The sequence below is a fragment of the Anolis sagrei genome, chromosome 6, assembly GCF_037176765.1.
Source record: "Anolis sagrei isolate rAnoSag1 chromosome 6, rAnoSag1.mat, whole genome shotgun sequence".
NCBI lineage: Eukaryota > Metazoa > Chordata > Lepidosauria > Squamata > Dactyloidae > Anolis > Anolis sagrei.
The window spans coordinates 125,003,117-125,030,571 of NC_090026.1; the positions used below are offsets into that span (position 1 = coordinate 125,003,117).

At 43.1% G+C, this 27,455-nt stretch overlaps 1 protein-coding gene across 2 annotated transcripts in view; it reads left to right on the plus strand.

The window, feature by feature from the left end:
• Positions 1-27,455, plus strand: part of PLCD1 (phospholipase C delta 1) — an 89,613-nt gene that overhangs the window by 27,770 nt on the left and 34,388 nt on the right. For both annotated transcript variants that reach the window (XM_060782640.2, XM_060782639.2), the window contains exons 2-5: positions 6,267-6,431; positions 18,353-18,581; positions 23,234-23,363; positions 26,186-26,417. In XM_060782640.2, coding sequence (XP_060638623.2) covers positions 6,267-6,431; positions 18,353-18,581; positions 23,234-23,363; positions 26,186-26,417 — 756 coding nt within the window. The remainder of the gene's footprint in view (positions 1-6,266; positions 6,432-18,352; positions 18,582-23,233; positions 23,364-26,185; positions 26,418-27,455) is intronic.

Consider the following 27,455-nt stretch of genomic DNA (forward strand, 5'->3'; position numbering starts at 1 on the left):
GAAACAATTGAGGATGATGGCTTTCTAGAAGAGTTAAGCTTTAGCCTAATGTGCTTGAATCTCCGTTGGCATGAGCCAATGAAGCTGGAAGGGTGTGATGATCTTTGCACCATTGACAGTAGATTCAGAACAGACAAAAGGAAGTATGAACAGGGCAACTTTCTGCCAAGGCAGGACATTTGCACATTAAGCCAAATACTGTTTATATGAAACACAAACTATACAAATTGCACGTCTCCAGGCTGTGCACTGCAAATTTGGAGTGTTGAAAGTGCAGCCACATGGTAGGCAACCCACAAGTGAGAGGGAAGTGAAAACACAAGCAGAACATAAACATAGATAGAGAGACAGAAACTGAAATCACAGTTCATTTGTTCATTTTGCATTGTGGAAAGGGCTGTACTTTTGTATGGATAGTTTCTGTGTCTGAAATTGGAAATTTACCAACTATTTTTTGCAGTTCCATTATGTTGCCTTTGCATGCCATAATGTATTTTTAGTTATCTCTTATTGGGCATCTTATCTATCAAGTGGAGACTAGGACGCGGAACAATGGCTTCAAACTACAAGAAAGAATAGTCTGAACACGAGGAAGAACTTCCTGACTGTGAGAGCCATTCAGCAGTGGAACTCTCTGCCCTGGAGTGTGGTGGAGGCTCCTTCTTTGGAAGCTTTTAAACAGAGGTTGGATGGCCATCTGTCAGGGGTGCTTTGAATGCAATATTCCTGCTTCTTGGCAGGGGGTTGGACTGGATGGCCCAGGAGGTCTCTTCCAACTCTATGATTCTAAGTGAGACGAAAGGAGCCTTTGGCGCTCTTGGTGTTTGAGACCATAAGTCCCATCATTCCCCCTCAACCAAGTTCAGTTGTTTATGCTACTATAGAAAAACCTCTCCAAAAAAAGGATCCCATCCCATGTGAGATGATTATAATGTTGTCATGAAAAGAGTCACCTACTGAGTTCTGAATCTTAGGCTTCTACTACAACACCCATAACCTTCCAGCTATGGGTGGACTACAAGTTTCATCATCCCCAGCTACTTCCTATTGGTGGGACTGATGGGAGTTGGAATTCAACATGAACTAGAAAAACGCAAGCTTCCATCTTTTATTAAAATGCAGATGGGAACCATGCAGTATTTTAGACATTGCAGGACTACAAGTCCCAGCAGTCTTAATAACCAATGAATGGGGAATACTGGGCATTGTAGTCCAACAACATCTGAAGGAGTGATTGATTCCTGTCCTATGCTAAGCCAGGCATATAACAGTCCAAAGCAAATCTAGAAAGGAAGATATTTTCCCAGATGAGTCATTTCGATAACCAGTTACTTCTTGGAGGTGCACTTTGGACTCTAGTTATGTATGTTTGCTTATAATGCCTTTAGCTGTAGTTCACTACTTTCCAGAAGAACTGGAATAGGTCACCTGCTTTGATATATGTTGTTATGTGTCTGTGCTGACTCAGTCTGAGCAATGGGAGAGGAAAGAAAGAGATCACATGGATGGCCACCTCATATCTTTTGAATTATTCTCAGTATCTTTAAGATGCAATGTCTGAATTGACCACTTGGGGGTAGAAGAGAGCAATTTCTTGTAATTTCTGGTAATTTGTTCAGTAATGAGTTCTGTAATTTCCTTGCTGGTCTGCAGGGATAAATGGCCCCTTGAGCTAAAACAGTGATGAGCAAAGTAATTAGTTCTTTTTGAAAAAGAACATTCTAAGGTCTGGATAAGGCCAAGAATGCCAAGAATTTAATGTCTGAGACGGAGTTTAGATGTTATGTGCCAGTTAGTTTGTGCCCATTAGTCACTTCATAGACTCAGTAAAATGTTTTCTTGTGTTCCTTTTAAATACACAGGCTCAATTAAAAGTACTGGAAATTGACAAAAAATACCCTAATCTACCACTCAAATTAACTTCCACAAACCAAGAATTTAAGTAGTATGGATCATTATGCCTTATCCTACTAATTTATAGTGTTGTCAATCAACCCTTAAAATCGTGGCATTAAAATAATAGATTTATATGCACCTACATGAGCATTTCTCAGTCTGGGGGTCAGAACTCCTAGTGGGGTTGCAAGGGGGGTGTCAGAGGGGTCACCAAAGACCATCAGAAAACACAGTATTTTCTGTTGGTCATGGAAGTTCTGTGTGGGAACTTTGGTTCAATTTCATTGTTGGTGGAGTTCAGAATGCTCTTTGATTGTAGGTGAACTATAAATTCCAGCAACTACAAGTCCCAAATGTCAAGGTCTATTTCCCCTGAACTCCACCAGTGTTCACATTTGGGCATATTGAGTATTCATGCCAAATTTGGTCCAGGTCCATCATTGTTTCAATCCACAGTGCTCTCTGGATGTAGGTGAACTACAATTCTCATACTCAAGGTCAATGCCCACCAAACCCTTCCAGTATTTTCTGTTGATCATGGGAGTTCTGTGTGCCAAGTTTGGTTCAATTCCATTGTTGTTGGAGTTCAGAATGCTCTTTGATTGTAGGTGAACTATAACCCAGCAACTACAACTCCCAAATGACAAAATAAACCCCCTTCAACCTCACCAGTATTCCAATTTGTGAGTATTGGGTATTGTTCCAAATTTGGTCCAGTGAATGAAAAAAAATCCTGTATATCAGATATTTACATCACAATTCATAACAGTAGCAAAATTACAGGTATGAAGTAGCAACGAAAATAATGCTATGGTTGAGGGTCACCACAACAGGAGGAACTGTGTCAGGGGCGGCTCTACCCATTACGCAAAGTAAGCATTTGCAGTATAGTTGATTTTGCCCAGGGGCGCTCTTGAAGCGTTCTTGGGGGAAAATAGACCTTGACATATGTGAGTTGTAGTTACTGGGATGTATAGTTCACCTAAAATCAAAGAGCATTCTCAACTCCACCAATGATGGAATTGAATCAGATATGGCACACAGAACTCCCATGACAAACAGAAAATATATATCAGTGATTGGTTTGGGAGTGAGGGGAGGAGGCGCCAAAATACTGTTTGCTTACCATTGAAAATTACCTATGGCTGCCTCTGATTGTATGTGAACTATAAATCCCAACAACTACAACTTACAAATGACAAAATCAGCTCCCTCCCAACCTCACCAGTATTCAAATTTAGGCGTATTGGGTATTTGTGGCAAATTTGGTCCAGTGAATGAAAATACATCCTGCATATCAGATATTTACATGACAATTCATAAGAGTAGCAAAATTACAGGTATGAAGTAGCAACGAAAATAATGTTATGGTTGGGGACCACCACAACATGAGGAACTGTGTTAAGGGGTCGCGGCATCTGGAAGGTTGAGAACCACTGATCTACACCATAGAATCAACACAGCTAGACACCACTTTAGCTTCTATGGCTCCATGAGAGTTGTAGTTTGCTGAAGCACCATAACTCTTTGGCAGAGAAGAGCTTGTGAAACGACAACTACCGAGATGTTATAGCATGGAGCCGTGGAAGGTAAAGTGGTGCCAAGCTGCATTCAAATCTACAGTGTAGATGCAACCTTGGAGACCTTTGAAAGCCTCAAAGGGCTCCAAGTAGATCATTCTGAGGAAAGAACATTCAAATCATTCGCTGGGCCATTTTCATCCGAACGTTTTTCTGAGCTGTATCTACTATGTCTCAGCTGTGGTTACACAAAGCTTTGGTGACTCCCATCCATGAGTTTCATTAAGATGATTATACCTTATGATTGCAATTATGGACATTATGGACCTTCACATGCTCACCATGATATACAGGTATCCATGAGCTGGCATCATCAGGTGAAAGCTTACGAGTTCAGTTATGTAAGAGGAGGCTGAGCATGGGGACAAATGATTTTAGTAAATGGCAGCTGGGATGAATTCCTTTCTGGTTCACGCGGAGGCATTTATCATCCGCAAATCACAGTGATGATGAAATTGAGAGGGCTGTTCTTTGATGTTATTACGGTGCTGCTGTGTCTCGCAAAATGACTGAGCAAATTGAGTGCTTATGACAAATATAATCCTTCATAATCCCGCTAGCGAAAGATCTGATTCCTTCTACTTCTAGTTGTCTGGTTTGATTTATGACCACGTGTTTGTGCAGTGATTCCCACATTGTTATAGCAATACTGGCGCACAATGCCTTTTCTAACTTACTAGCTTATGTACCCAGCGATGCCTGTGTTAGGTATTTTTTAAGGACAAACATTAGAAATAGTTAATTGTTTGGTTTTGGAATTTATTAGTAGATCCATTATAAAATGCATAAGGATATGGGTAAACTTCAACTCCATCTGTCATTACCCCCAAAACCACACAAGCAGTTAAAGTTGATCATGATAATATCTATCATGTTCCACATCTCTCATCAGTGGGGTTCACAGTGTTCTCTGGATTTGGGTGAACTACAACTCCCAACATCCTTGATCAATCCCTGCAAAATACCACCAGCAGTTAACATTTATCATGTTGGGTATGTGTGCCAAGTTTGGTCCATATACATCATAGGTTGGGTTCACTATTCTCTTTGATTGTGGGTGAACTATAACTTCCAACACCCCAGGCCAATCCCTGCAAAACACAATTAGTAGTTAGCATTGGCCATGTTGGGTATGTATGCTAGGTTTGTTCTATATCCATCATAGGTTGGGTTCACTGGCTTCTTTCATTGTGGGTAAACAACAACTCCCATCATCCCATGTCAAGTCCCCTGTCCCCCCCCAAAAAAACCCCCCACCATCAGCAGTTAACATTTATCATAAGGATATGGGTAAACGACAGCTCCCATCGCCATCTGTCATTACCCCCAAAACCACACCAGCAGTTAAAGTTGATAGTGATAATATCTATCATGGTCCACATCTCTCATCAGTGGGGTTCACAGTGCTCTCTGGATTTGGGTGAACTACAACTCCCAACATACCAGATCAATCCCTGCAAAACACAATCAGTAGTTAACATTTATCATGTTGAGTATGTGTGCCAAGTTTGGTCCATATACATCATAGGTTGGGTTCACTGTGCTCTTTGATTGTGGGTGAACTACAACTCCCAACATCCCAGGCCAATCCCTACAAAACACCACCAGTAGTTAACATTGCCCATGTTGGGTATGTGTGCTAGGTTTGTTCTATATCCATCACAGGTTGGGTTCACTGTGCTCTTGCATTGTGGGTAAACTACAACCCCCATCATCCCAGGTCAATCCCCCCCCCAAAAAAACCCCCCACAATCAGCAGTTAACATTTATCATGTTGAGTATGTGTGCCAAGTTAGGTCCATATCCATCACTGGTTGGGTTCACTGTGCTCTTTGATGGTGGGTGAACTACAACTCCCAACATCCCTGATCAATCCCCACAAAAAACCATCAGTAGTTGTCATTGGTCATGTTGGGTATGTGTGCCAGGTTTGATCCATATCCATCATACATTGGGTTCACTATGCTCTTTGATTGTGGGTGAACTACAACTCCCAACATCCCAGGTCAATCCCCCCAAAATGCCATCAACAGTCAACATTGGTCATGTTGGGTATGTTTGCCAAATGTGGTCCAGATCCATCATAGGTTGGGGACGTCATGCTCTTTGATTGTGGGTGAAACTACAATTCCCAAAATCTAGGGACAATTTCTTTCAAACTCTGCCAGTATTTAAAGGTGGTCATGTTGGGTATGTATGCTAAGTTTGGTCCAGATCCATCATTGCTGGGGTTCACAATGCTCTTTGAGTACGGGTGAACTATAACTCCCATCATCCTCTGATATTCGCAGAACTTAAAGTTGGTCAGTCTGTGTGCCAAGTTTGATAGAGATCCATCGTTGGAGAGAGTCATAGAGCTATCTGGGTGTGGGAGACATCTTGAAAACTACATACAAACATAGGTAGATACACACATACATATGTATTTCATTTATATAGATAAAGAAAAATGTAAAGAATTAAACATAAGCAGAAACAGAGAACTAGAAATCCCAGAATCCCCCAGCCAGCAAAGTCATGTTCTGGATTCTGGGAAAAGGAGTCTTTAAAAGCAAGTCTCCAATTTGAAATGATAAAAACATAAGAGTTAGAAGGGACTCCAGTGGTCATCCAATCCAACCTCATTCTTCTGTGCAGGAAGGCATCGTGAAACCTTCTCGGCAGATGACCTCCAGAGAAGGAGACTGTGAGGCACCATATTCCATTGCTGAACTTACTGTCAGGACATTCTTCTGAATGTTTATGTGAATGTCCTAGTTGTTGACTGTTACCTTTTTTTATCTTCTATAGGACTGCAAGATGATCCAGACCTCAAGTTCCTCCTGAGGGGGAGCCACCTCCTGAAAGTCAAGTCCGAATCATGGAGGAGGGAAAGGTTCTACAAGCTCCAGGAGGACTGCAAGACCATATGGCAGGAATCCAAGAAGGTGTTGCAATCGCCCGAATCACAGTTCTGTAAGTATCTGGTCAAATCATAGAATCCTAGAGTCAGAAGATACTCCTAGGGTCATCCATTAGGCATGGTTAGGTATCGTCGGAATCTTCGTACTTTGGAATAAAGTTGGAAAAATTACCTTTTTGAACCCCAGCAATGATGGATCTGGACCAAACTTAGCATAAATAAGAAAATCTGAAGTCCCTTTGCCCTTCCGAAGCTTTTTCTGCCATTTTTGAAATGACTCAGCTTTCCTCTCCTTCTGATCCCTGGCCTCAGCTCAAGCCAGAGAAACCAGTTTTAAAGCAGAGAAGGAAGGAATTTCCTGGCCTCGGCTCAAGCCAGAGAAGCCAGTTTTAAAGCCAGAGAAGCCAGTTTTAAACCAGAGAAGGAAGGAATTTCTTGGCCTCTGCTCAAGCCACAGAAGCCAGCTTTAAAGCCAGAGAAGCCAGTTTTAAACCAGAGAAGGAAGAAATTTCCTGGCCTCGGCTCAAGCCAGAGAAGCCAGTTTTAAAGCCAGAGAAGACAGTTTTAAACCAGAGAAGGAAATAATTTCCTGGCCTCGGCTCAAGCCCGAGAAGCCAGTTTTAAACCAGAGAAGGAAAGAATTTCCTGGCCTCGGCTCAAGCCAGAGAAGCCAGTTTTAAAGCCAGAGAAGCCAGTTTTAAACCAGAGAAGGAAGGAATTTCCTCCACTTGCTTTTCTCCACTTCTGGTCCCTGGCCTCGGCTCAAGGCAGAGAAGCCAGTTTTAAACCAGAGAAGGAAGGAATTTCCTCCACTTGCTTTTCCCCGCTTCTGGTCCCTGGCCTCGGCTCAAGCCAAAGAAGTCAGTTTTAAAGCCAGAGAAGCCAGTTTTAAACCAGAGAAGGAAGGAATTTCCTGGCCTCGGCTCAAGCCAGAGAAGCCAGCTTTAAAGCCAGAGAAGCCAGTTCTAAACCAGAGAAGAAAGGAATTTCCTCCCCTTGCTTTTCCCCACTTCTGGTCCCTGACCTCGGCTCAAGCCAGAGAAGCCAGTTTTAAAACCAGAGAAGCCAGTTTTAAACCAGAGAAGGAAGGAATTCCCTCCATTTGCTTTCCCCCGCTTCTGGTCCCTGGCCTCGGCTCAAGCCAGAGAAGCCAGATTTAAACCAGAGAAGGAAGGAATATCCTCCACTTGCTTTTCCCCGCTTCTGGTCCTTGGCCTCGGCTTAAGGCAGAGAAGTCAGTTTTAAAGCCAGAGAAGCCAGTTTTAAACCAGAGAAGGAAGGAATTTCCTCCACTTGCTTTTCCCCGCTTCTGGTCCCTGGCCTCGGCTCAAGCCAAAGAAGTCAGTTTTAAAGCCAGAGAAGCCAGTTTTAAACCAGAGAAGGAAGGAATTTCCTGGCCTCGGCTCAAGCCAGAGAAGCCAGCTTTAAAGCCAGAGAAGTCAGTTCTAAACCAGAGAAGAAAGGAATTTCCTCCCCTTGCTTTTCCCCACTTCTGGTCCCTGACCTCGGCTCAAGCCAGAGAAGCCAGTTTTAAACCAGAGAAGGAAGGAATTCCCTCCATTTGCTTTCCCCCGCTTCTGGTCCCTGGCCTCGGCTCAAGCCAGAGAAGCCAGATTTAAACCAGAGAAGGAAGGAATATCCTCCACTTGCTTTTCCCCGCTTCTGGTTCTTGGCCTCGGCTTAAGGCAGAGAAGTCAGTTTTAAAGCCAGAGAAGCCAGTTTTAAACCAGAGAAGCAAGGAATTTCCTCTGCTTGCTTTTTCCCGCTTCTGGAGTAAAACAACTACTTTTAGTAAAGACCACCCAATGAAACAAGAAATAATATTTAACGAAAGGATTCGAAAGTCTCTGAAGTTTCAAAAAGTTTTGAACATTTTTTTTCTGTGAAAATCGGAATTGACTTTAGAATTGAACCACCATCTGAAACGAGTTTTAAACCATTTTTTAATTAACCAAGCGTACCATCCATTCATGATCCAAAAACCACACCACTTCCCGGAATCCACATGAAACTTAAAGTTCTAAGATTTAGCTCAGGCTTGGGTTAACTTGGGCCCTCCAGGTGTTTTGGACTTCAACTCCCACAATTCCTAACAGCCGGTAGGCTGTTAGGAATTGTGGGAATTGAAGTCCAAAACACCTGGAGGGCTCAAGTTTGCCCAAGCCTGAGCTAGCTCTTCTGATCTCCAATTTCAGGGATATTCTGACTTGTTGAGCATCTCCAACTAAAATCCCAAAATCTGAAATCATTCAGAGAGTGACACCTTTCCTTTTGGATGGTTCAGTGTGCCATGCATAAAATTATTTGAAATATTGCATAAAATTACCTTCAGGCTATGCATATACAGTGCATATGAAACACCAATTAATTTCTTCGCATGGCATACATATATGCAAACATAAGTATTCCATAATAAAATTAAAATATCTCAAACTGTCCTGGTCCCAAACATTTTGGATAACAGACAGGTTAGCCTTTGTTTACATATGCTGTAGGAAGCCTTGGCTTAGGTACAGATTAACTCTCACCTCCCTCCATAATTGGGTGCCCAGCCTTAAAGGATAAGTTCTTGACTCAATAACATCTTAGTTCCAAAAGCAAATAAGGGTGTGACTGATACAACAAAGAAAGCAAAATATGAATGTGTTTAGTGCATGGAATAAGAATAAGCCATATGCAGCACATGAAAGACTTACCCAAGTGCTGCTGAAACAGAACGTTCAATTGCTTTGTGAAGTCTTTGCTAACAAAGAATACAAGTAAAAGAACAAAACAGTTCCCGCCCTCGGTCATACAATCTAAATAATAGTAATAACAACAATAATACTTACTTACTTAGGTGATCCCTCGTTGTCCGAGTAGGATAGTCTTCCAAGATCAGTGTAATGGTGGGTCCGGAGGTGACTGTGACTATTCTTGATCTGCATCTTCTCCAACGGTGAGGGCATTGGTTTCTAGTTGGAAGGCAGTCTCGGTTGGGGTTGGCTTGATGCGCCTTCTTCTTGGCACGTTTCTCTCTTTCACCTTCCATTCGTGCCTCTTCAAATTCTAAAGCACTGCTGGTCACAGCTGACCTCCAGCTGGAGCGCTCAAGGGCCAGGGCTTCCCAGTTCTCGATGTCAACGTCACAGTTTTTAAGGTTGGCTTTGAGCCCATCTTCAAATCTCTTTTCCTGCCCACCAACATTCCGTTTTCCATTCTTGAGTTCGGAGTAGAGCCGTTTCTTCGCAGGCTTGGATGATGGAGGTCTTCAGTTTGTTCCGATGTTCCTCAACATTTTCGGGGTTTTCTATGGGTAGATGATCCTTGAGTGCTGCTTGGAGAAGGGCTCATCTGGAGGGCTCCTGAAGGGCTTGGGTGTTCATATTGCACCTTGTCTTTCTTCCTTGGAGTCTGTGCTTGATAGCCATCGTGGATCGAATTAGCCTGTGGTCTGTCCAGCAGTCAGCACCTGTCATGGCTCTTGTGAGAAGCACGTCATAGCGGTCTCTGGCACGTAGTCTAAAAGGTGCCAATGCTTTGATCGGGGGTCCTTCCATGATGTCTTGAACTTGTTTTTCTGGCAAAAGAGCGTGTTGTGATGACAAGGTTGTGTTCTGCACATTTGGTGAGAAGCAGGATGCCATTCGAGTTGCTGTTTCAAGCCACATCTTTTCCTATGGTCCCTGGCCACAGGTCGAAGTCTCGCCCGACTCTTGCATTAAAGTCCCCCCAGGAGGATGATTTCGTCCTCCTTAGGTATCTCCAATAGGACGGTGTCCAGCTGACAGTAAAAATAACATCAAATAGCATCAATAACAATAATAAAATGGGAGAGAGGTTGGCTTCAAAATAGTCTTGAATAGGGCATGGGAGAAGTTCCTTTCTTTCTTGAAGGGAAGAGGTTGCAACTCTCAGACAGAGGTCCCATCTATACTGCCATATAATCCAGTTTGGAACATTTCAGTGCCATTAAACTGCATTATATGAGTCCACACTGCCATATAATAGTTCGGAACACTTCAGTGCCGTTAAACTGCATTATATGAGTCCACATTGAACATATAATGTAATTCCAAACTGGCTTCCGACAAGTTTCCGGGCTCAATTCAAAGTGCAGGTTATTGCCTATAAAGCCCTATACCAGGCATGGGCAAACTTTCTAACTTGGGGTCTCCATTGCAGGCTGAAGCAGGGTGGGTGGACCAGGAGGGAGGGGTTCTCCCCCAGTCCCCTTCCTGCCATTTCCTCCCCTTCCTCTTTTTTCAGAGACAGAAAAAGACAGGAAAATGTTGGTCTTGGTCAGGATGAGATGGTGGACAGGAGAGAAAAAGTGCATCCATGAGCCCCCATATTGCCTATTCCTGATATAGAATCCTAGAGTTAAAAGAGACCCCAAGTCCAACCCCCTGCCAAGCACTCCCGATAGACAAAAACTGTGGAAAAGCCTCCTGAGAAGGATACTTCACCACCTATGCCGCAAAGTTCTTCCTAATCTTTTCAGTCAAATCTCTTTCCCTGCCATTTGGAACCATTGCTCCTTTGTGTCTTGATCTCCAGAACAGCAGAAAATCAGTTTTCCCCCTCTTCCTCAATGGGACATCCTTTTAAATCTTGAAACATGGTTCTCAGGTTTCCTCTTTACCTTCTCTTCTCCCAACTAAGCACCCTCAAGGAGGAAAAGAGGAAGGAAAAAAGAGAAGGGAGGGAGGAAGAAAGGGAGGAAGAGAAGGATAAATGGAAGGAAGGATGGATGGACAGAGGGAGAGAGGGAAGGATGGAGCAAGGAAGGAAGGAAGGACAAAGGATGGAAGGGAAGGATGAAAGGAAGGGGAGGAGGGAAGGAAGGAAGGATGGAAGGAGAAAGAGGGAGGTAAAGAAAGGAAGGAAGGAAAGAGAGAAGGAAGGGAAGGATGGTGTGAGAGAGGAGGGCCTGAGAAAAGAGCCCAAGAGGACACATCTGGCCCCTGGGCCTGGATTTGCCCATACCTGCCCTATACACTTCGGGTCCAACCTATCTTTGGGACTGAGACCACATCTCTTTCCACGAACTGCCACAAGTCCTGAGATCGACAGGCGAGGCCCTTCTCTTGGTCCCACCACCGTCTCAAGTGCGGTTGGTGGGGATGAGAGAGAGGACCTTCTCTGTGGTGGCTCCCTGGCTCTGGAATACCCTCCCAAAAGAGATTAGATTAGCCCCCATCCTTGAATCCTTCCATTCCAACTTGAAAACATGGCACCTTGTGAACTGAGGGCAGTTAGTTTTGTCTATTGTTGTTTTATTTTGATTTTATGTTACATGTGTTGACAGGGGTTTATGTGACATGTTTTATAATTTCGTACTGTTTGTACCTATTGTATATGTACCCTGGAGTGCCTTTGAAGCCATCCTGAGTCCCTTCAGGGAGATGGATGATGATGATGATGATTATTATTATATGACAGTATAGATGAGGTCTCAGCTCGCAGGCAAAGAGATCAAAAGTGTGGGAAACTCTGAGACTGGCGCTTCCCAAAAATGAACCTTTCAAGCTCTATTGTCAAGCATTTTGAAAGAAAACAGTTGACACTGGCAGGCAGCATTGAGAGGAATGCAAAAAGCATTGCTTGCCAATCGCTCCACACTGGCCAAGAGCTCAGCGGTGCATCTACACCAGAGGCTCCCAACCTTTTTTAGAGCAACGACCTCTTGATGCGGGACCACTTTGACCAGGGGCCACTCTCCAACATTAGTACCAAAAGGGTTATACATCGGTTTTTGGTCAACTTTAGATCCAGTTTGGTTATTTGGGGTGCTGATTCAGAATATTGCATTGGATAGACCACATCAGCTCTAGTTTCTGATACAGAACATATGCCACCCAGTAGTAGTCATCTGCTTGTCCACAGAAAACCATATTTAATAATCTATTTATTTATTTATAGTATTTATATTTCGCCCTTCTCACCCTGCAGGGGACTGAGGGCGGATTACAGTGTACACATATATGGCAAACATTCAATGCCAAAGACATGCAACAGATATAGACAGACATTCAGAGGCTATTTAACTTTTCTGGCTGCCAAGGGAGCTGTCGCTTTCATTGTCCATCTGCCACATTGATGAAGTACTTCCGTATTCCCTGCATGCTTTGCTGGAGTCTTTTTTATGGCCTCGTAAATTAGTTAAATTAGCCTCCCCACACATAGGTGGTACCTAATTTTCCTACTTGACAGATGCAACTGTCTTTCGGGTTGCAAAGGTCGACAACAAGTTACACAATTGGTCGGAAGCTCACTTCGACCTAGGCTGGCTTCGAACTCATGACCTTTTGGTCAGAAGTGATCTTAATGCAGCTGACACTCAGACAGCTGCACCACAGTCCTGGTACTTGACAGATGCAACTGTCTTTCAGGTTGCAAAGGTCGACAACAAGCTACACAATTGGTTGGAAGCTCACTCCGACCTGGGCTGGCTTCAAACTCATGACCTTTTGGTCAGAAGTGATCTTAATGGAGCTGACACTCAGACACCTGTGCCAGAGTCCCGGTACTTGGCAGATGCAACTGTCTTTCGGGTTGCAAAGGTCAACAACAAGCTACACAATTGGTCGGAAGCTCACTCCAATCTGGGCTGGCTTCGAACTCATGAGCTTTTGGTCAGAAGTTATCTTAATGCCGCTGACACTCAGACAGCTGTGCCACAGGCCCAGTACTTGACAGATACAACTGTCTTTCGAGTTGCAAAGGTCGACAACAAGCTACACAATTGGTTGGAAGCTCACTCCGACTTGGGCTGGCTTCCAACTCATGACCTTTTGGTCAGAAGTGATCTTAATGCAGCTGACACATGCAGCTGACACTCAGCCAACTGCACCACAGCCATCTAGAGCTGATGTGGTAGTAGTAATCTTTCGTTGGTAGTCAGCCTCTCCCCTCTTGACATCCCCATTGCCTCGGCAATATAAGAGGATTTTGCAAGACCAGTTGCTCTAGTTGCTGCATGGTTTTGAGGCAACGGTGTAGTAATGGTGAGGGCGCTGACCATATTTTCATTCTTGCAGACCACTGGTGGTCCATGGACCACAAGTTGGGAACCACTGATCTACACTGTATCTTTAATGCAGTCTGACACTGCTTTAAAGTGCTCTCTGGCTGAGAATCCCAAATGTACCTCCTTAAACCGCAATGCAGTTAAAGAGGAATATGGTGTGAGAAGGAGAAAAGTGAGGTCGTGTTAACTTGTCCGTCAAGAGGAATACATCTTTATCTCAATTGACAGCTGGTCATGATGATAAGGTGGAATGGTTTCCTGTGCGGGAAAGAAAAGAGTAAAACAAAAAGCTTTTATCCAAGTTGGTTCTTGAATCCTTACCTCGTTCCCAAGACTGGAGACCATAATCCTCCTGATAGATAAGAAGTCTGAGATGTTAACTACTCAGACGCCATTGAAATGGCAACACCACCACCAGCAACAACAATAGCAACAATAAAATACTGATATAGATTGACCTCACACATTGCTTGTGTAATGTGCCTTGATTTCCCCAGTGCATTTTTATCAGCATTGTTTGATCCTTTCCTACAACCTAACAGTGAAATACCCCTATTGAAATCAGAACAGCACAGCAAAGAAAACATTTCAAATCTCTGTGTATTTCCAGTATTATATGAGTTTGAAGAAGGGCACAGCACAGAGTTGGTTTATTGTCTTGGAAAAGGGATATTGATTACTAGGGTGCATGTATCTCTACTGTAGGATATATACTACTTGTTGCCACTTGAACTGACCATCCAAGCCATGGACATGCTGGGTCAAGGCTATAGCACGCCGGGGAAGGCCGTAATCACCGTCTCCATCCATTTATGGAACCAAAGGAGTTGGTGATTTACCAAACTATAGTTCCCACGATCTCATAGTATCCAGCTATGGAATCATTAATGCATTGATTCTACAGTGTAGATTAGGCATATCTGTATATTACCAGACCATTGAGACAATACCAGTAAGACAAGTATGGGCAAACTTTGGCCCTCCGGGTGTTTTGGACTTCAGCGCCCATAATTCCTGTTGGGTGAAAGCAATTAGGGGTGGAGGTGTGCAGGAGATGGATTGCAGCTGGGTGTTACTGGATTTAAGGAGCTAACCTTGAGACTGATCTTTAGGAGAAAAGTATATGTTGCATTTTGGTGGTGGATGCTGCTGGTTTTTCCCCCAGGTCTGTTGGATTTTCGGTATCCTGACCTGTCTTCTGTAATCTTGGAACCCTGAACCTTTGGACTGGCTTTTGACTACGGTATAGACTCTTGATCCCTGGACTCTGTTATTGAACTCTTGGCATTTGACCACTGGACTGGACCCTTTTGACTATGAAGTTATTTTTGCTATCAGTTTTCGTTTATTCTGTAGCTGAGTGCTATCTTTGTGTTTTATATTTTGGTCTATTAAAACAGCCAGCAAGTAAGTGCTGTTTTAATTAAACTGTTTGATAAAACTGGGAGTTTGATTCACCTCTATCTAAATAAGGCAGAACCCTGGCAATGTGACAGCTAGCCATAGGCCTGGTTCCACAACCACAATTTCAGTTCTTTCCTAAAGGAAAGGAGGGAGGATGCCGATCTAATCTCGCTTAGGGAGCGAGTTCCACAAGTGGGGGTTCACCACCGAGAAGGTCCTGTCCCTCATCCCTACCAGATGCATTTGCGAGGCTGGTGTGACCGAGAGCAGGGCCTCCCCAGTGGATCTTAAACTACAAGGCGGAACGTAGAGTGAGATACGTTCAAACAAGTAAGCTGGGCCAGAGCTGTATAGGGCTTTATAGGCCACAACCAGCACTTTGAATTGTGCTCGGAAATGGACCAGCAAGTTCTCTAAAGCATTCTGTTTTAGTCTTTTCTCTATTGCATACAGACTAACACTCTCTTCAGTCTTATACATTACTGAACATTGACTACACGCTGCAGCAAACGGACACTACCAACTGCATACTAACACTGCTAACTTTATAAACTGTACTGTACTGCTTCTGATGCAAACTGGCTGCTAAAATGGAGTCTCAGTCTGAATAGTCCCAGATCTGGTCACATGGTCAGCAGCCCCTCCCACAACCTCAATCAACATAGAGTTAAGGGAAAACTGCATATCAGTATGTACATATAATATAGTCCGCAATTGCAATTATATACATAACAAATAACTAGTTTAGGAGGCTTGTAGAAGGTTGCTATTTCCAACAGTATTTGTACCAGTCTGCTTTGGCCTTAGACAACAAAGGGAAGTGTTTTCAGTCTGGAGATCAGAGGAAGTGCACTATCAGTGGTTCACCCCAACAGACAGTATGATAAATGGTCTACAAATCCGGGAACAAACAAAGTGGAGATTGAGCCTTTTAGTGGCTCAGAACTAGGAACAAATACATTCCCTTTATGACTGCTTGCAAGGAAGCAATCTTTTGTGGGTTGATTCATTGCTGCTTGTTGGCTTCAAATCATTGCACACTTTAGATAGCGCTCTGTGTCCTTATCTCTTGGCTGCAGCAGTCTGTACAAATCCATCTGCAGTTGAATATCGGGTTTGCTTATTTGGGGGAAGTATTTCTATTCGGTTGGTTTTGTGGGTGCGTTTGCACTGTAGAATTCGTGCAGCTTTACACTACTTTAATTATGATTATTACACACATTTTGGTTCCTCAAATATTAGCCCTGTTTCTGGGTATGTTTGACCTGCTGATTCCAAAAACTTCACCAGTTTTACCCTATACATATGGGCTGTTTCTCAGTTTTTGAGATACAGAATACATGCCATATATGCCACTTATTTACCTACTTTACTTAATCTTAGGTGATCCCTCGCTGTCTGAGTATTATGACTTTCCAAGTGTAGTGGGTCTGTAAGTGACTGTGGAGCCCTATTCTTGACCCACATGTTCTTCTACAGTGAGGACATCAGTTTCTATGTGGTCCTGGTTAGGGTTGGCTTGATGCACCTTCCACTTGATGCATTTCTCCCTTTCACCCTCCATTCGTGCCTCTTTGAATTCCATAGCACTGCTGGTCACAGCTGACCTCCAGTTAGAGAGCTCAAGGGCCAGGGCTTCCCAATTCTCGGTGTCTATGCCACAGTTTTTAAGGTTAGCTTTATTGGTAGAATTGAGATAAATTACCTCTCTTATCTCAATCTGCATTGACCTTTCAAACATCTGCCTGAAAAGCACAAACAACACTGGACTCCTTAGTTCAGCTTTCAAAATGAAGCAGCACTTAACTTTATTCTTATGTCAATATACACTATACATAAGAATAATTAATCATGTCTGTTCACATCTGAACACTGTGCAAACCCATATTTAAATCTCTTTTCCTGTCCAACATTATATCTTCCATTCTTGAACTGGGTGTATAGCAACTGCTTTAGGAGATGGTGACCAGGCATTCGGACAGTTCAGAAGAGTTGATAGTATAGGAGTGTCGCTTCAGTGCTGGTGGTCTTTGCTTCCAGAATGCTGACATTTTTCGGAGACAACACTGATGAAATTATTCCAGGAGTTGAGTGTGACGTCTGTAGACAGTCCATGTTTAGCAGGTGTATAACAGGGTTGGGAGGACAATGGCTTTATAAACAAGCACCTTAGTTTTCCTACGGATGTCCTGGTCCTCAAACACTTTCAGCTTCACTTGGAAAAATGCTGCACTTGCAGAGCTTAGGCAATGTTGTATTTCAGTGTCAATGTTGACTTTTGTGGGGAGGTGAATGCCAAGGTAGAGGAAATGGTCAGCATTTTTAAATGTTACACATTAAACTGCATTTATGGCATTACAGAGGGATTGGCTGGTGACTGCTGGAAGAGCATTTTGGTTTTCTCTATGTTCCATGAGAGGCTGAGCTTTTGTATGCTTCTGCAAAGGTGTTTAGAGTGGCTTGTAGGTCTTCCTATGAATGTGCGCATACTACATTATTATCGGTGTATTAGAGTTCTAACAGATGTTGATGTTACCTGGTTTTGGCTTTCAGTCTGAGGTTAAATGGCTTGCCATCTGTCCAATATATGATTTCCACTCCGGTGGGAAGACTCCCATAACAAGATGAAGTATCATAGTGAAGTACTGCATATCTCAATGCTTCTGCAAAGGTGTTTAGAGTGGCTTGTAGGTCTTCTTCTGAATACGCACAGACTACGTTATCATCAGCATATTGGAGTTCTATAGCAGATGTTGTTATGCCATATACCATTAGTATAGGTTATTATATCCCACTTTTTCTCTGCCAAAGGAGATTCAAAGCAGCTAACATTTAATACCCTAACAATGTAAAATGTAAAATACAAATCCTAAGTAATTGAAGCATATGTGCACAGAGCAAAGAGTTGGGTTAGATTACCCCCAAGGTCCTCAACCAATTCTAACTGCTGTGGCTTAATGGAATAATGGAAGTTGTCGTTTTTGGAGGGATGTTATTTCCAGCATGTTATTCCAGTTCCCATATCTTCCTTTCCTTCTGATACATATGGATAGAAAGGCATCCATTCTTCAAAGAAAGGGTCCAATGATTTATGCTTCAAAAACAAAAAACCCCAAACATTTAACTTGTCCATTTCTTTGAGTTCCCATATCTTCACTTTCCAATCTTTTTTATACGAATTTTCCTAAGCTTTGAGGCTCTTCTTTATGCCACTTCTTCTCATATACACTGTAGCGTTAATGCAGTTTAACACCACTTTAACTGCCATGGCGCAACGTTATGGAATAATGGAAGATATAGCTTTACAAAGTCTTTAGCCTTCTCTACAACAGGATCCTGGTGCCTCACCAAAATATAATACGAAAAATTTCATAGCAATTGAAAGTGGTGTCAAACAGCATTAATTTTAGGTGCAGTCCTGAATTTTATTTTTAGGACTATTTGGGGAAGACCTTAAGAGAAAATGATATTTAGCAATATCCATCATAAAGCGAAGATAGCCTTGGCATAGATGCCATGCCTCTGCAATGATAACCCGTGCCTTGTTTATTTTCACAGTCTCCATCGAGGACATCCAGGAAGTGAGGGCAGGCCACAAGACGGAAGGGATGAAAAAATACGTCAAGGATGTACCTGAAAACCGCTGCTTTTCAATCGTCTTCAAAGGCAACAAGAACACCCTGGACCTCATCGCTGCCTCTGAAGCCGATGCCAACCACTGGGTCTCCGGGCTGAGAAAGATCATCGCCAAGAACAACAACTTGAATCAGAGGCAGAAATTGCAACAGTATCCTTTCATTTCATTCTTGATGAGTAATTCAGTTAGGGATCTTGGGATGGAAGTTGGCCACAGAGTCACACTAGTGACTCCAAGGGTGAATCTTCACTGCAGAATTGATACAGTTTGATACCACTTTAACTGCCATGGCCCAATGATGCGGAATCCCGGGATTTGTAGTTAAGGGAGACACCAGCACTCTTTGGCAGAGGAGGCTTTGAAACATCACCATTCCATAGCATTGAATAATAATAATAATAATAATAATAATAATAATAATAATAATAATAATAATAATGTGTTGTAGGTCTTTTCGGGCTGTATGGCCATGTTCTAGAGGCATTCTCTCCTGATGTTTCGCCTGCATCTATGGCAAGCATCCTCAGAGGTAGTGAGGTCTGTTGGAACTAGGAAAATGGGTATATATATCTGTGGAATGACCAGGGTGAATATATAAATATATATACTGATATATAAACTCATTTTCCTAGTGCCAACAGACCTCACTACCTCTGAGGATGTTTGCCATAGATGCAGGTGAAATGTCAGGAGAGAATGCCTCTAGAACAATGCTGCCATATAGCCCCAAAAAACCTACAACAACCCAGTGATTCTGGCCATGAAAGCCTTCGACAATAATAATAATAATAACAGCAGCAGCAGCAGCAACAACAACAACAGGATTGCAGAGAAACAACTGGAAAAGATGACAAAATATGAGGATTTAAAGATCGAACTGCAAAGACTCTGGCACAAGCCCGTCAAGGTGGTCCCAGTGGTGATCGGCACACTGGGTGCAGTGCCTAAAGACCTTGGCCTGCACTTAAACACAATCAGCGCTGACAAAATTACCAGCTGCCAGCTGCAAAAGGCCACCTTACTGGGATCTGCACACATTATTCACCGATACATCACACAGTCCTAGACACTTGGGAAGTGCCCGACGTATGATCCAATTCAATAGCCAGCAGAGTGTCTGCTGTTGACTCATCTTGTTGTGTTTCAAATAATAATAATCATAATCATATCATCATCATCATCATCACTGGGTGCAGTGCCTCAAGACCTTGGCCTGCACTTAAACACAATCGGCACTGAAAAAATTACCATCTGTCAACTGCAAAAGGCCACCCTACTGGGATCTGCAAACATTATTCACCGATACATCACACAGTCCTAGACACTTGGGAAGTGTCCGACGTGTGATCCAATACAACAGCCTGCATAGTGATCTTGTTTGCTGTGCACTAATTTTGTTGTGTATCTAATAATAATAATAATAATAATAATAATAATAATGGTTTTACACGATATGAGGATTTAAAGATAGAACTACAAAGACTCTGGCACAAGCCAGGCAAAGTGGTCCCAGTGGTGATCAGCACACAGGGTGCAGTGCCTAAAGACTTTGGCCTGCACTTACACACAATCGGCGCTGACAAAATTCCCATCTGTCAGTTGCAAAAGGCCACCCTACTTGCACCGCAAGTGAAAGCAAAGTGCGTAAGTGGGTACGACAATTCAAAGATGGCTGTGACAACGTCCATGATGAGGACTGCTCCGGTCGCCCTTCTTTGATTACAGATGATTTGGTGGCTTCAGTTGAAGCGAGGATTCGTAAGAACAGGCGCTTCACAATAACAGGTCTCTCAAATGAATTTCCTGACGTGTCGAGATCAGTGCTTTACAACATTGTTTCTGAACACCTAAAGTTTAGGAAACTGTGCTCCCGTTGGGTCCCGACACTCCTAACAGAGGACCACAAAAACCAAAGATTTGAGTGTGCAATCAAATCAAATCGTCTGTAATCAAAGAAGGGCGAATGGAGCGGTCCTCATCATGGACGTTGTCACGGCCATCTTTGAATTGTCGTACCCACTTACGCACTTTGCTTTCACTCATAACAGTATCACCGTTGTTGTTGTTGTTCATTCGTTCAGTCGTCTCCGACTCTTCGTGACCTCATGGACCAGCCCATGCCAGAGTTCCCTGTCGGCCGTCACCACCCCCAGCTCCTTCAAGGTCAGTCCAGTCACTTCAAGGATGCCATCCATCCATCTTGCCCTTGGTCGGCCCCTCTTCCTTTTACCTTCCACCTTTCCCAGCATAATTGTCTTCTCTAGGCTTTCCTGTCTCCTCATGATGTGGCCAAAGTACTTCAACTTTGTCTCTAGTATCCTTCCCTCCAGTGAGCAGTCAGGCTTTATTTCCTGGAGGATGGACTGGTTGGATCTTCTCGCAGTCCAAGGCACTCTCAGCACTTTCCTCCAGCACCACAGCTCAAAAGCATCTATCTTCCTTTGCTCGGCCTTCCCTAAGGTCCAGCTCTCATATCCGTAGGTTACTACAGGGAATACCATGGCTTTGACTAGGCGGATCTTTGTTGCCAGTGTGATGTCTCTACTCTTTACTATTTTATTGAGACTGGACATTGCTCTTCTCCCAAGAAGTAATCGCCTTCTGATTTCCTGGCCACAGTCTGCGTCTGCAGTAATCTTTGCACCTAGAAATACAAAGTCTGTCACGGCCTCCACATTTTCTCCCTCTATTTCCCAGTTGTCAATCATTCTTGTTGCCATAATCTTGGTTTTTTTGATGTTTAGCTGCAACCCAGCTTTTGCACTTTCTTCTTTCACTTTGATTGGAAGGCTCCTCAGCTCCTCCTCGCTTTCGGCCATCAGAGTGGTGTCATCTGCATATCTGAGGTTGTTAATGTTTCTTCCAGCAATTTTCACCCCAGCTTTGCATTCGTCAAGCCCCGCACATCGCATGATGTGTTCTGCGTACAAGTTAAAAAGGTTGGGTGAGAGTATGCAGCCTTGCTGTACGCCTTTCCCAATCTTGAACCAGTCTGTTGTTCCGTGGTCAGTTCTGACTGTTGCTACTTGGTCCTTGTACAGATTCCTCAGGAGAGAGACAAGGGGGCTTGTTATGCCCATCCCACCAAGAACTTGCCACAATTTATTATGATGTATCACCGTACACTTCACAAATCTGTTGATGAATTTCTGCAGCAGGCAGGTTCCTTCCTGACAAAAACCATATCCCTGAGCGAACCTCACATGCGGTGGGTTAGTTGATAGTCTTAAACAGAACAGAACCGTACAGGTTAGCTACAGAGTGGAAACTGAGCACAGTTGTTCCCGAGGCATGCCGGTACACGACGCACGCGCTCGTTGCGGTATGCGCGTGAAATACTAGTGTCTACAACAAAACTGACGTTACTTTAAAAATACCCCTCGTAGTTTTCCAAAGTCTTTACGCTTCTCTGCCAAAGTGCCTCCAGCTCCCAGGATATTCAATTACTTTGAACCACTTCAACTGCATTCAGAAACTGGATTATATGGCAGTGTAGATGGGGCCACATTTTGGAGGTTTTGTAATGGTCTGGGTTGCACAACCATGAGATGTATTTGACATGTGAATTTACAAGGAAATACGCCCAGCTATGTGAGTATATCACTGTAAATCAGATATTTCATCAGATTTTGGGTGGTTTCTTCACGTTCCCTTCAGCATAACGAGAATATGAATGTGCCATGCTGGGTCATTATAAACCAGGTAATTGCAACTTGGAGCAAAACCTTTGCCATCTGCTCTGCAGAGTCAGAATAAGCACTCCCAGCCAAGTAGCATTTTAAACTAATGACAGGTTTCAACAAGTTTGAAATGGACTTAACCCCAAAGATTCAGATCTGGCCAGAGAAAAGCTAAATTTAGAAGCTTGTCCTGAAGCAATGGCAGACCTCATGCTGGTTTTTGAAATGCGAAGGTTTAAAAAGTAGATAAAAATATGATGACCCATTTTGGCAGCTGGGAAAAGGAGCTGATTTGGCTCCTTTCAGCATTGAAGTTAATTATATACAAATATAGTGTGTATATATTTCAGATAATTAAGGAGCCTGTGGCTAGAGACTGGGGTTCAAATCTCCATTTAGCCATGGAAACCCATTAGGTGACCTTGGGCAAGACACGCTTTCTCAGCCTCAGAGGACAGCCGTGGCAAAACTTTTCCAAACCCTAAAACGGATGTGAAGGAATACAACAACAACAACAACAACAACAACAACAAATGTACTTAACTCTTTATATAATTAAGGCAGAATTATATACCCTATATACTCAAGTGTAAGCCGATCCGAATATAAGTTGAGGCACCTAATTTTACCACAAAAAAAACTGGGAAACGTATTGACTCGAGTATAAGTTGAGGGTGGGAAATGCAGCAGCTACTGGTCAATTTCAAAATAAAAATAGATACCAATAAAATTACATTAATTGAGGCAACAGTAGGTTAAATGTTTTTGAATATTTACATAAAACTGTAATTTAAGATAAGACTGTCCAACTCTGATTAAACCATCTTCAATGTAGATGTGCTTACGTATCCTTCCAATAATAACAATAATTTATTTTAACTATATGTTTTGCGGAAAATGCTGTGTATATATGAATAAGGAATAGTGGGAAAGACTGGTGCCGAGAGAGGAGGAGAGGTAGGCTGTTAGGAATTGTGGGAGTTGTAGTCCAAAACACCTGGAGGGCCAAGTTGGCCCAGACCTGCTCCACGGAATCTTGTAGGTTCAAAACTTAGGCTGAAACTTTGGGGAGGGAATCTCTTTTCCGATGTTGTTATCTTCCTTAATAATCCATTCAAACAGCTGGATCCATGCCTGCTTGAGGAAGGCGGATAAGAATAAGGACAACAAAATGACGTTGAATGAGCTCAAGAACTTCCTGAAGGAAATCAACATCCAAGTGGATGACAACTATGCGCGGCAGATTTTTGAGGTAAGGCTGATGTTATTCCCTCATATCGATGGATCAAACAAATGTATTTGTCAATGTTTCCAGGTGCACAAGAATAGAATTGGTAGCCACCAAAGAATATGCTCTTGTAGAAACAGAGATTGGATTTTTTGGGGGCGGGATTATAACTCCCTCCCCAAAAGTAAAATATCCATGTAAAAAAGGGTAAAGATTTCCCCTTGACATTAAGTCTAGCTGAGTCCAACTTTGAAGGGTGGTGCTCATCTCCATTTCTAAGCCGAAGAGCTGGCATTGTCCGTAGACGCCTCTTAGGTCATGTGGCCGGCATGACTGTATAGAGCATCATGACCTTCCCACAGAAATGGTACCTACCGATCTACTCACATTTGCATGTTTTCAAACTGTTAGGTTGGCAGAAGCTGGGGCTAACAACGGAAGCTCACCCCATCCCATGGATCTGAACCTCTGACCTTCCAGTCAGTAAGTTCAGCAGCTTAGCGGTTTAATCCACTGCACTACTACCCCCCCCCCCCTCCAAATTTACATTCTCTGATATTTATTCATCTAATTTCCTGGGCAAAATGGAGACCTAAGTTCAGAAAACGAATTTAAAAAGAAGACTGATATTTGTTTGAATATATTATCAGAGAACCTTAAAGAAGCCAATTTGAAATTGTAGTCAGTCTGCCTTATCCACAGATTCAGCATCCAAGGATTCAACCAGCCATGCCAAGAATATATATATATATATATATATATATATATATACACACACACACACACACATACATATACACACACACACATACACAAACACACACACATACACAAACTAACCGTCCCCTGCCACGCGTTGCTGTGACCCACATGGGGGTTCTGTGTGGGAGGTTTGGCCCAATTCTATCGTTGGTGGGTTTCAGAATGCTCTTTGACTGTAGGTGACCTATAAATCCCAGCAACTACAACTCCCAAATGTCAAGATTCTATTTCCCCCAAACTCCACCAATGTTCACATTTGGGCATATTGAGTATTCTTGTAGAGTTTGGTCCCGATCAATCATTGTTTGAGTCCACAGTCATCTTTGGATGTAGGTGAACTACAACTCCAAAACCAAAGGACATTTTCTGTTGGTCACAGGAGAACTGTGTGCCAAGTTTGGTTCAATTCCATCCTTGGTGGGGTTCAGAATGTTCTTTGATTGTAGGTGAACTATAAATCCCAGCAACTACAACTCCCAAATGACAGTATTTGAGAACCTGAGAAAAGTCAAAATTGCCCTCCCATCAGGCATGAATTGGCTTCTTCATGCCTGATGGGAGAGCAAGCTTTGATTTGTGATCAAATATTATATTGATCCTGTGTCATCTACAAAACAATGAAGCTGGTAGTCCTATCACAAAGGATAGATGTGCCATGGCTTCAGTGCTATGGAATCCAGGGAGCTGTAGTTTTGCAAGGTCTTTCACATTCCCTGCCAAACAGTGCTAGTACCTCACTAAACTACAGAACATATAGTGACATAGCGTTGAGTTATGATAGAGTGCTTTCACACTTCATTAATCCTACGCCATAGATGCACCCTAAGTCTGAATGGAAATACCAGCTTTCCAATTCACCACCAAATTCTTGGGTGGTAAATTGCAGGATGGTTCATAAGTTGAGCTTTTAGACCCCTGATATCTTTCACAACATTCACTAGAGCAGTGGTTCTCAACCTTCCTAATGCTGCAACCCCTTAATACAGTTCCTCATGTGTGGTGACCCCCAACCATAACGTTATTTTCGTTGCTACTTCATAACTGTAATTCTGCTACTGTTATAAATTGTAATGTAAATATCTGATATGCAGGATGCATTTTATTTCACCAGACCTAATTTGGCACAAATACCCAATATGCCCAAATTTAAACATTGATGGAGTTGGGGAGGGGGATTGATTATGTCATTTGGGAGTTGTAGTTACTGGGATTTATAGTTCACCTACAATCAAAGAGCATCCTCAACTCCACCAATGATGAAAGTGAACCAATCTTGGTACACAGAACTCCCATGACCAACAGAAAATAATGGAAGGGTTTGTGGGTATTGACCTTGAGTTTTGGAGTTGTAGTTCACCTACACCCAGAGAGCACTGTGGACTCAAACAATGATGGATCTGAACCAAACTTGGCACACATACTCAATATGTCCAAATGTGGACTCTGGTGGAGTTTGGGGAATATAGACCTTGACATTTGGGAGTTGTAGTTGCTGGGATTTATAGTTCACCTACAATCAAAGAGCATTCTGAACTCCACCAACAATGGAATTGAACCAAACCTGGCACACAAAACCCCCATGACCAACAGAAAATATTGTGTTTTCTGATGGTCTTTTGAGACCCTTGTGACACCCCCCTCGTGACCCCTGCAGGGGTCCCGACCCCCAGGTTGAGAAACACTGCACTAGAGAAAGGAAAACACAGTAGACACATTTCTGACTCAAATACTGTAGTTCTGCTATGGTCTTTTGGGCTGGAGTTTACTAGTCTTGCTGTGGCAAGACCTTTTCTCCTGAGATTGATATGAAATATTTCAGGACCTACCAATACTTCTCAAACACTTCCCAAATTCCAACTTCTATTACTGCTCAAATGCCCAGTCCCACCAAATCTTCACTCAAGCTTAGTTCAGACGAGGGAGAAAAAACCGAGGCATTTCCTTGGCACCGACTGGATTCTCACCCTTGGGCAGCAAAAGCGACTGTTTGCAAAGTGATGACTCTGTTTTGCATTATCTAGCCCTGGCTGAGGCCCCAACCAAAAAAGAAAGAAGGGATTTACTTCTTCTCTCTGCATTCACAGCAATGTGACACATCTAAGACAAACACCTTGGAAGACGACGAGATAGAGATCTTCTATAAGATCCTGACAGAGCGAAAAGAGATAGACCGGATCTTCTCTGAACAGTCCAAGGGCAAAGAGACCATGTCGTTGGACGATCTGGTGGGCTTCCTCCGAACTCAGCAGCATGAGGAGAACGCTGGGTCCAAACTGGCGCTCTCGCTGATCGAGAAATATGAACCCAACAAAACTGGTAGGTTTGCAATCCTTGAGTGAATTTGTTGATTGATAACACTGTGTAACAAAATTTGAAACATTTTCCGTTCCAGGTTTGAAAGTCTTGTTGTTGTTCATTCGTTTGGTTGTTTCCGACTCTTTGTGACCTCATGGACCAGTCCATGCCAGAGCTCCCTGTTGGCTGTCACCACCCTCAGCTCCTTCAAGGTCAATCCAGTCACTTCAAGGATGCCATCGATCCATCTTGCCCTTGGTCAGCCCCTCTTCCTTTTTCTTTCCATTTTCCCCAGCATAATAGTCTTCTCTAAGCTTTCCTTTCTTCTCATGATGTGGCCAAAGTACTTCAGCTTTGCCTCTACTATCCTTCCCTCCAATGAGCAGTCGGGCTTTATTTCCTGAAAGTCTTATTTCCTGTTTAATGATGTGGTGCTTTGAAAGTAGTTGCTATACTCCAGAAACTTAGTTTTTTGGGCTGTGTGGCCATGTTCCAGAAGCATTCTCTCCTGACGTTTCACCTGCATCTATGGCAGGCATCCTCAGAAGTTGTGAGGTCTATTGGAAATTAGGAAAATGGGGTGTATGTATCTGTGGAATGTCCAGGGTGGGAGAAAGAACTCTTGTCTGTTGGACCTCGTGGGCTGGTCCATTAGGTCACGAAGAGTCGGAGATGACTGAACGAATGAACAACAACAATTAAATATTAATCAAGGTGGCCAATTGAAACATTCACGCCTACTTCAAACAGACACGAGCTCTTTCTCCCACCCTGGACATTCTACAGATATATAAACCCAATTTTCCTAGTTTCCGACAGACCTCACAACCTCTGAGGATGCCTGCCATAGATGCAGGTGAAATGTTAGGAGAGAATGCTTCTGGGGAATGGCCACATAGTCTGAAAAAACTTACAGCAATCCAGTGATTCTGGCCATGAAAGCCTTCGACAGCACATATGTTGAATTGGTTGAGACTCTATGACATACTCATTGAAAAACTATAGCAACATGTGCTATAGGATGTCCCTCCTGCAAAAACAAAATTTTGGCAGGTTAAT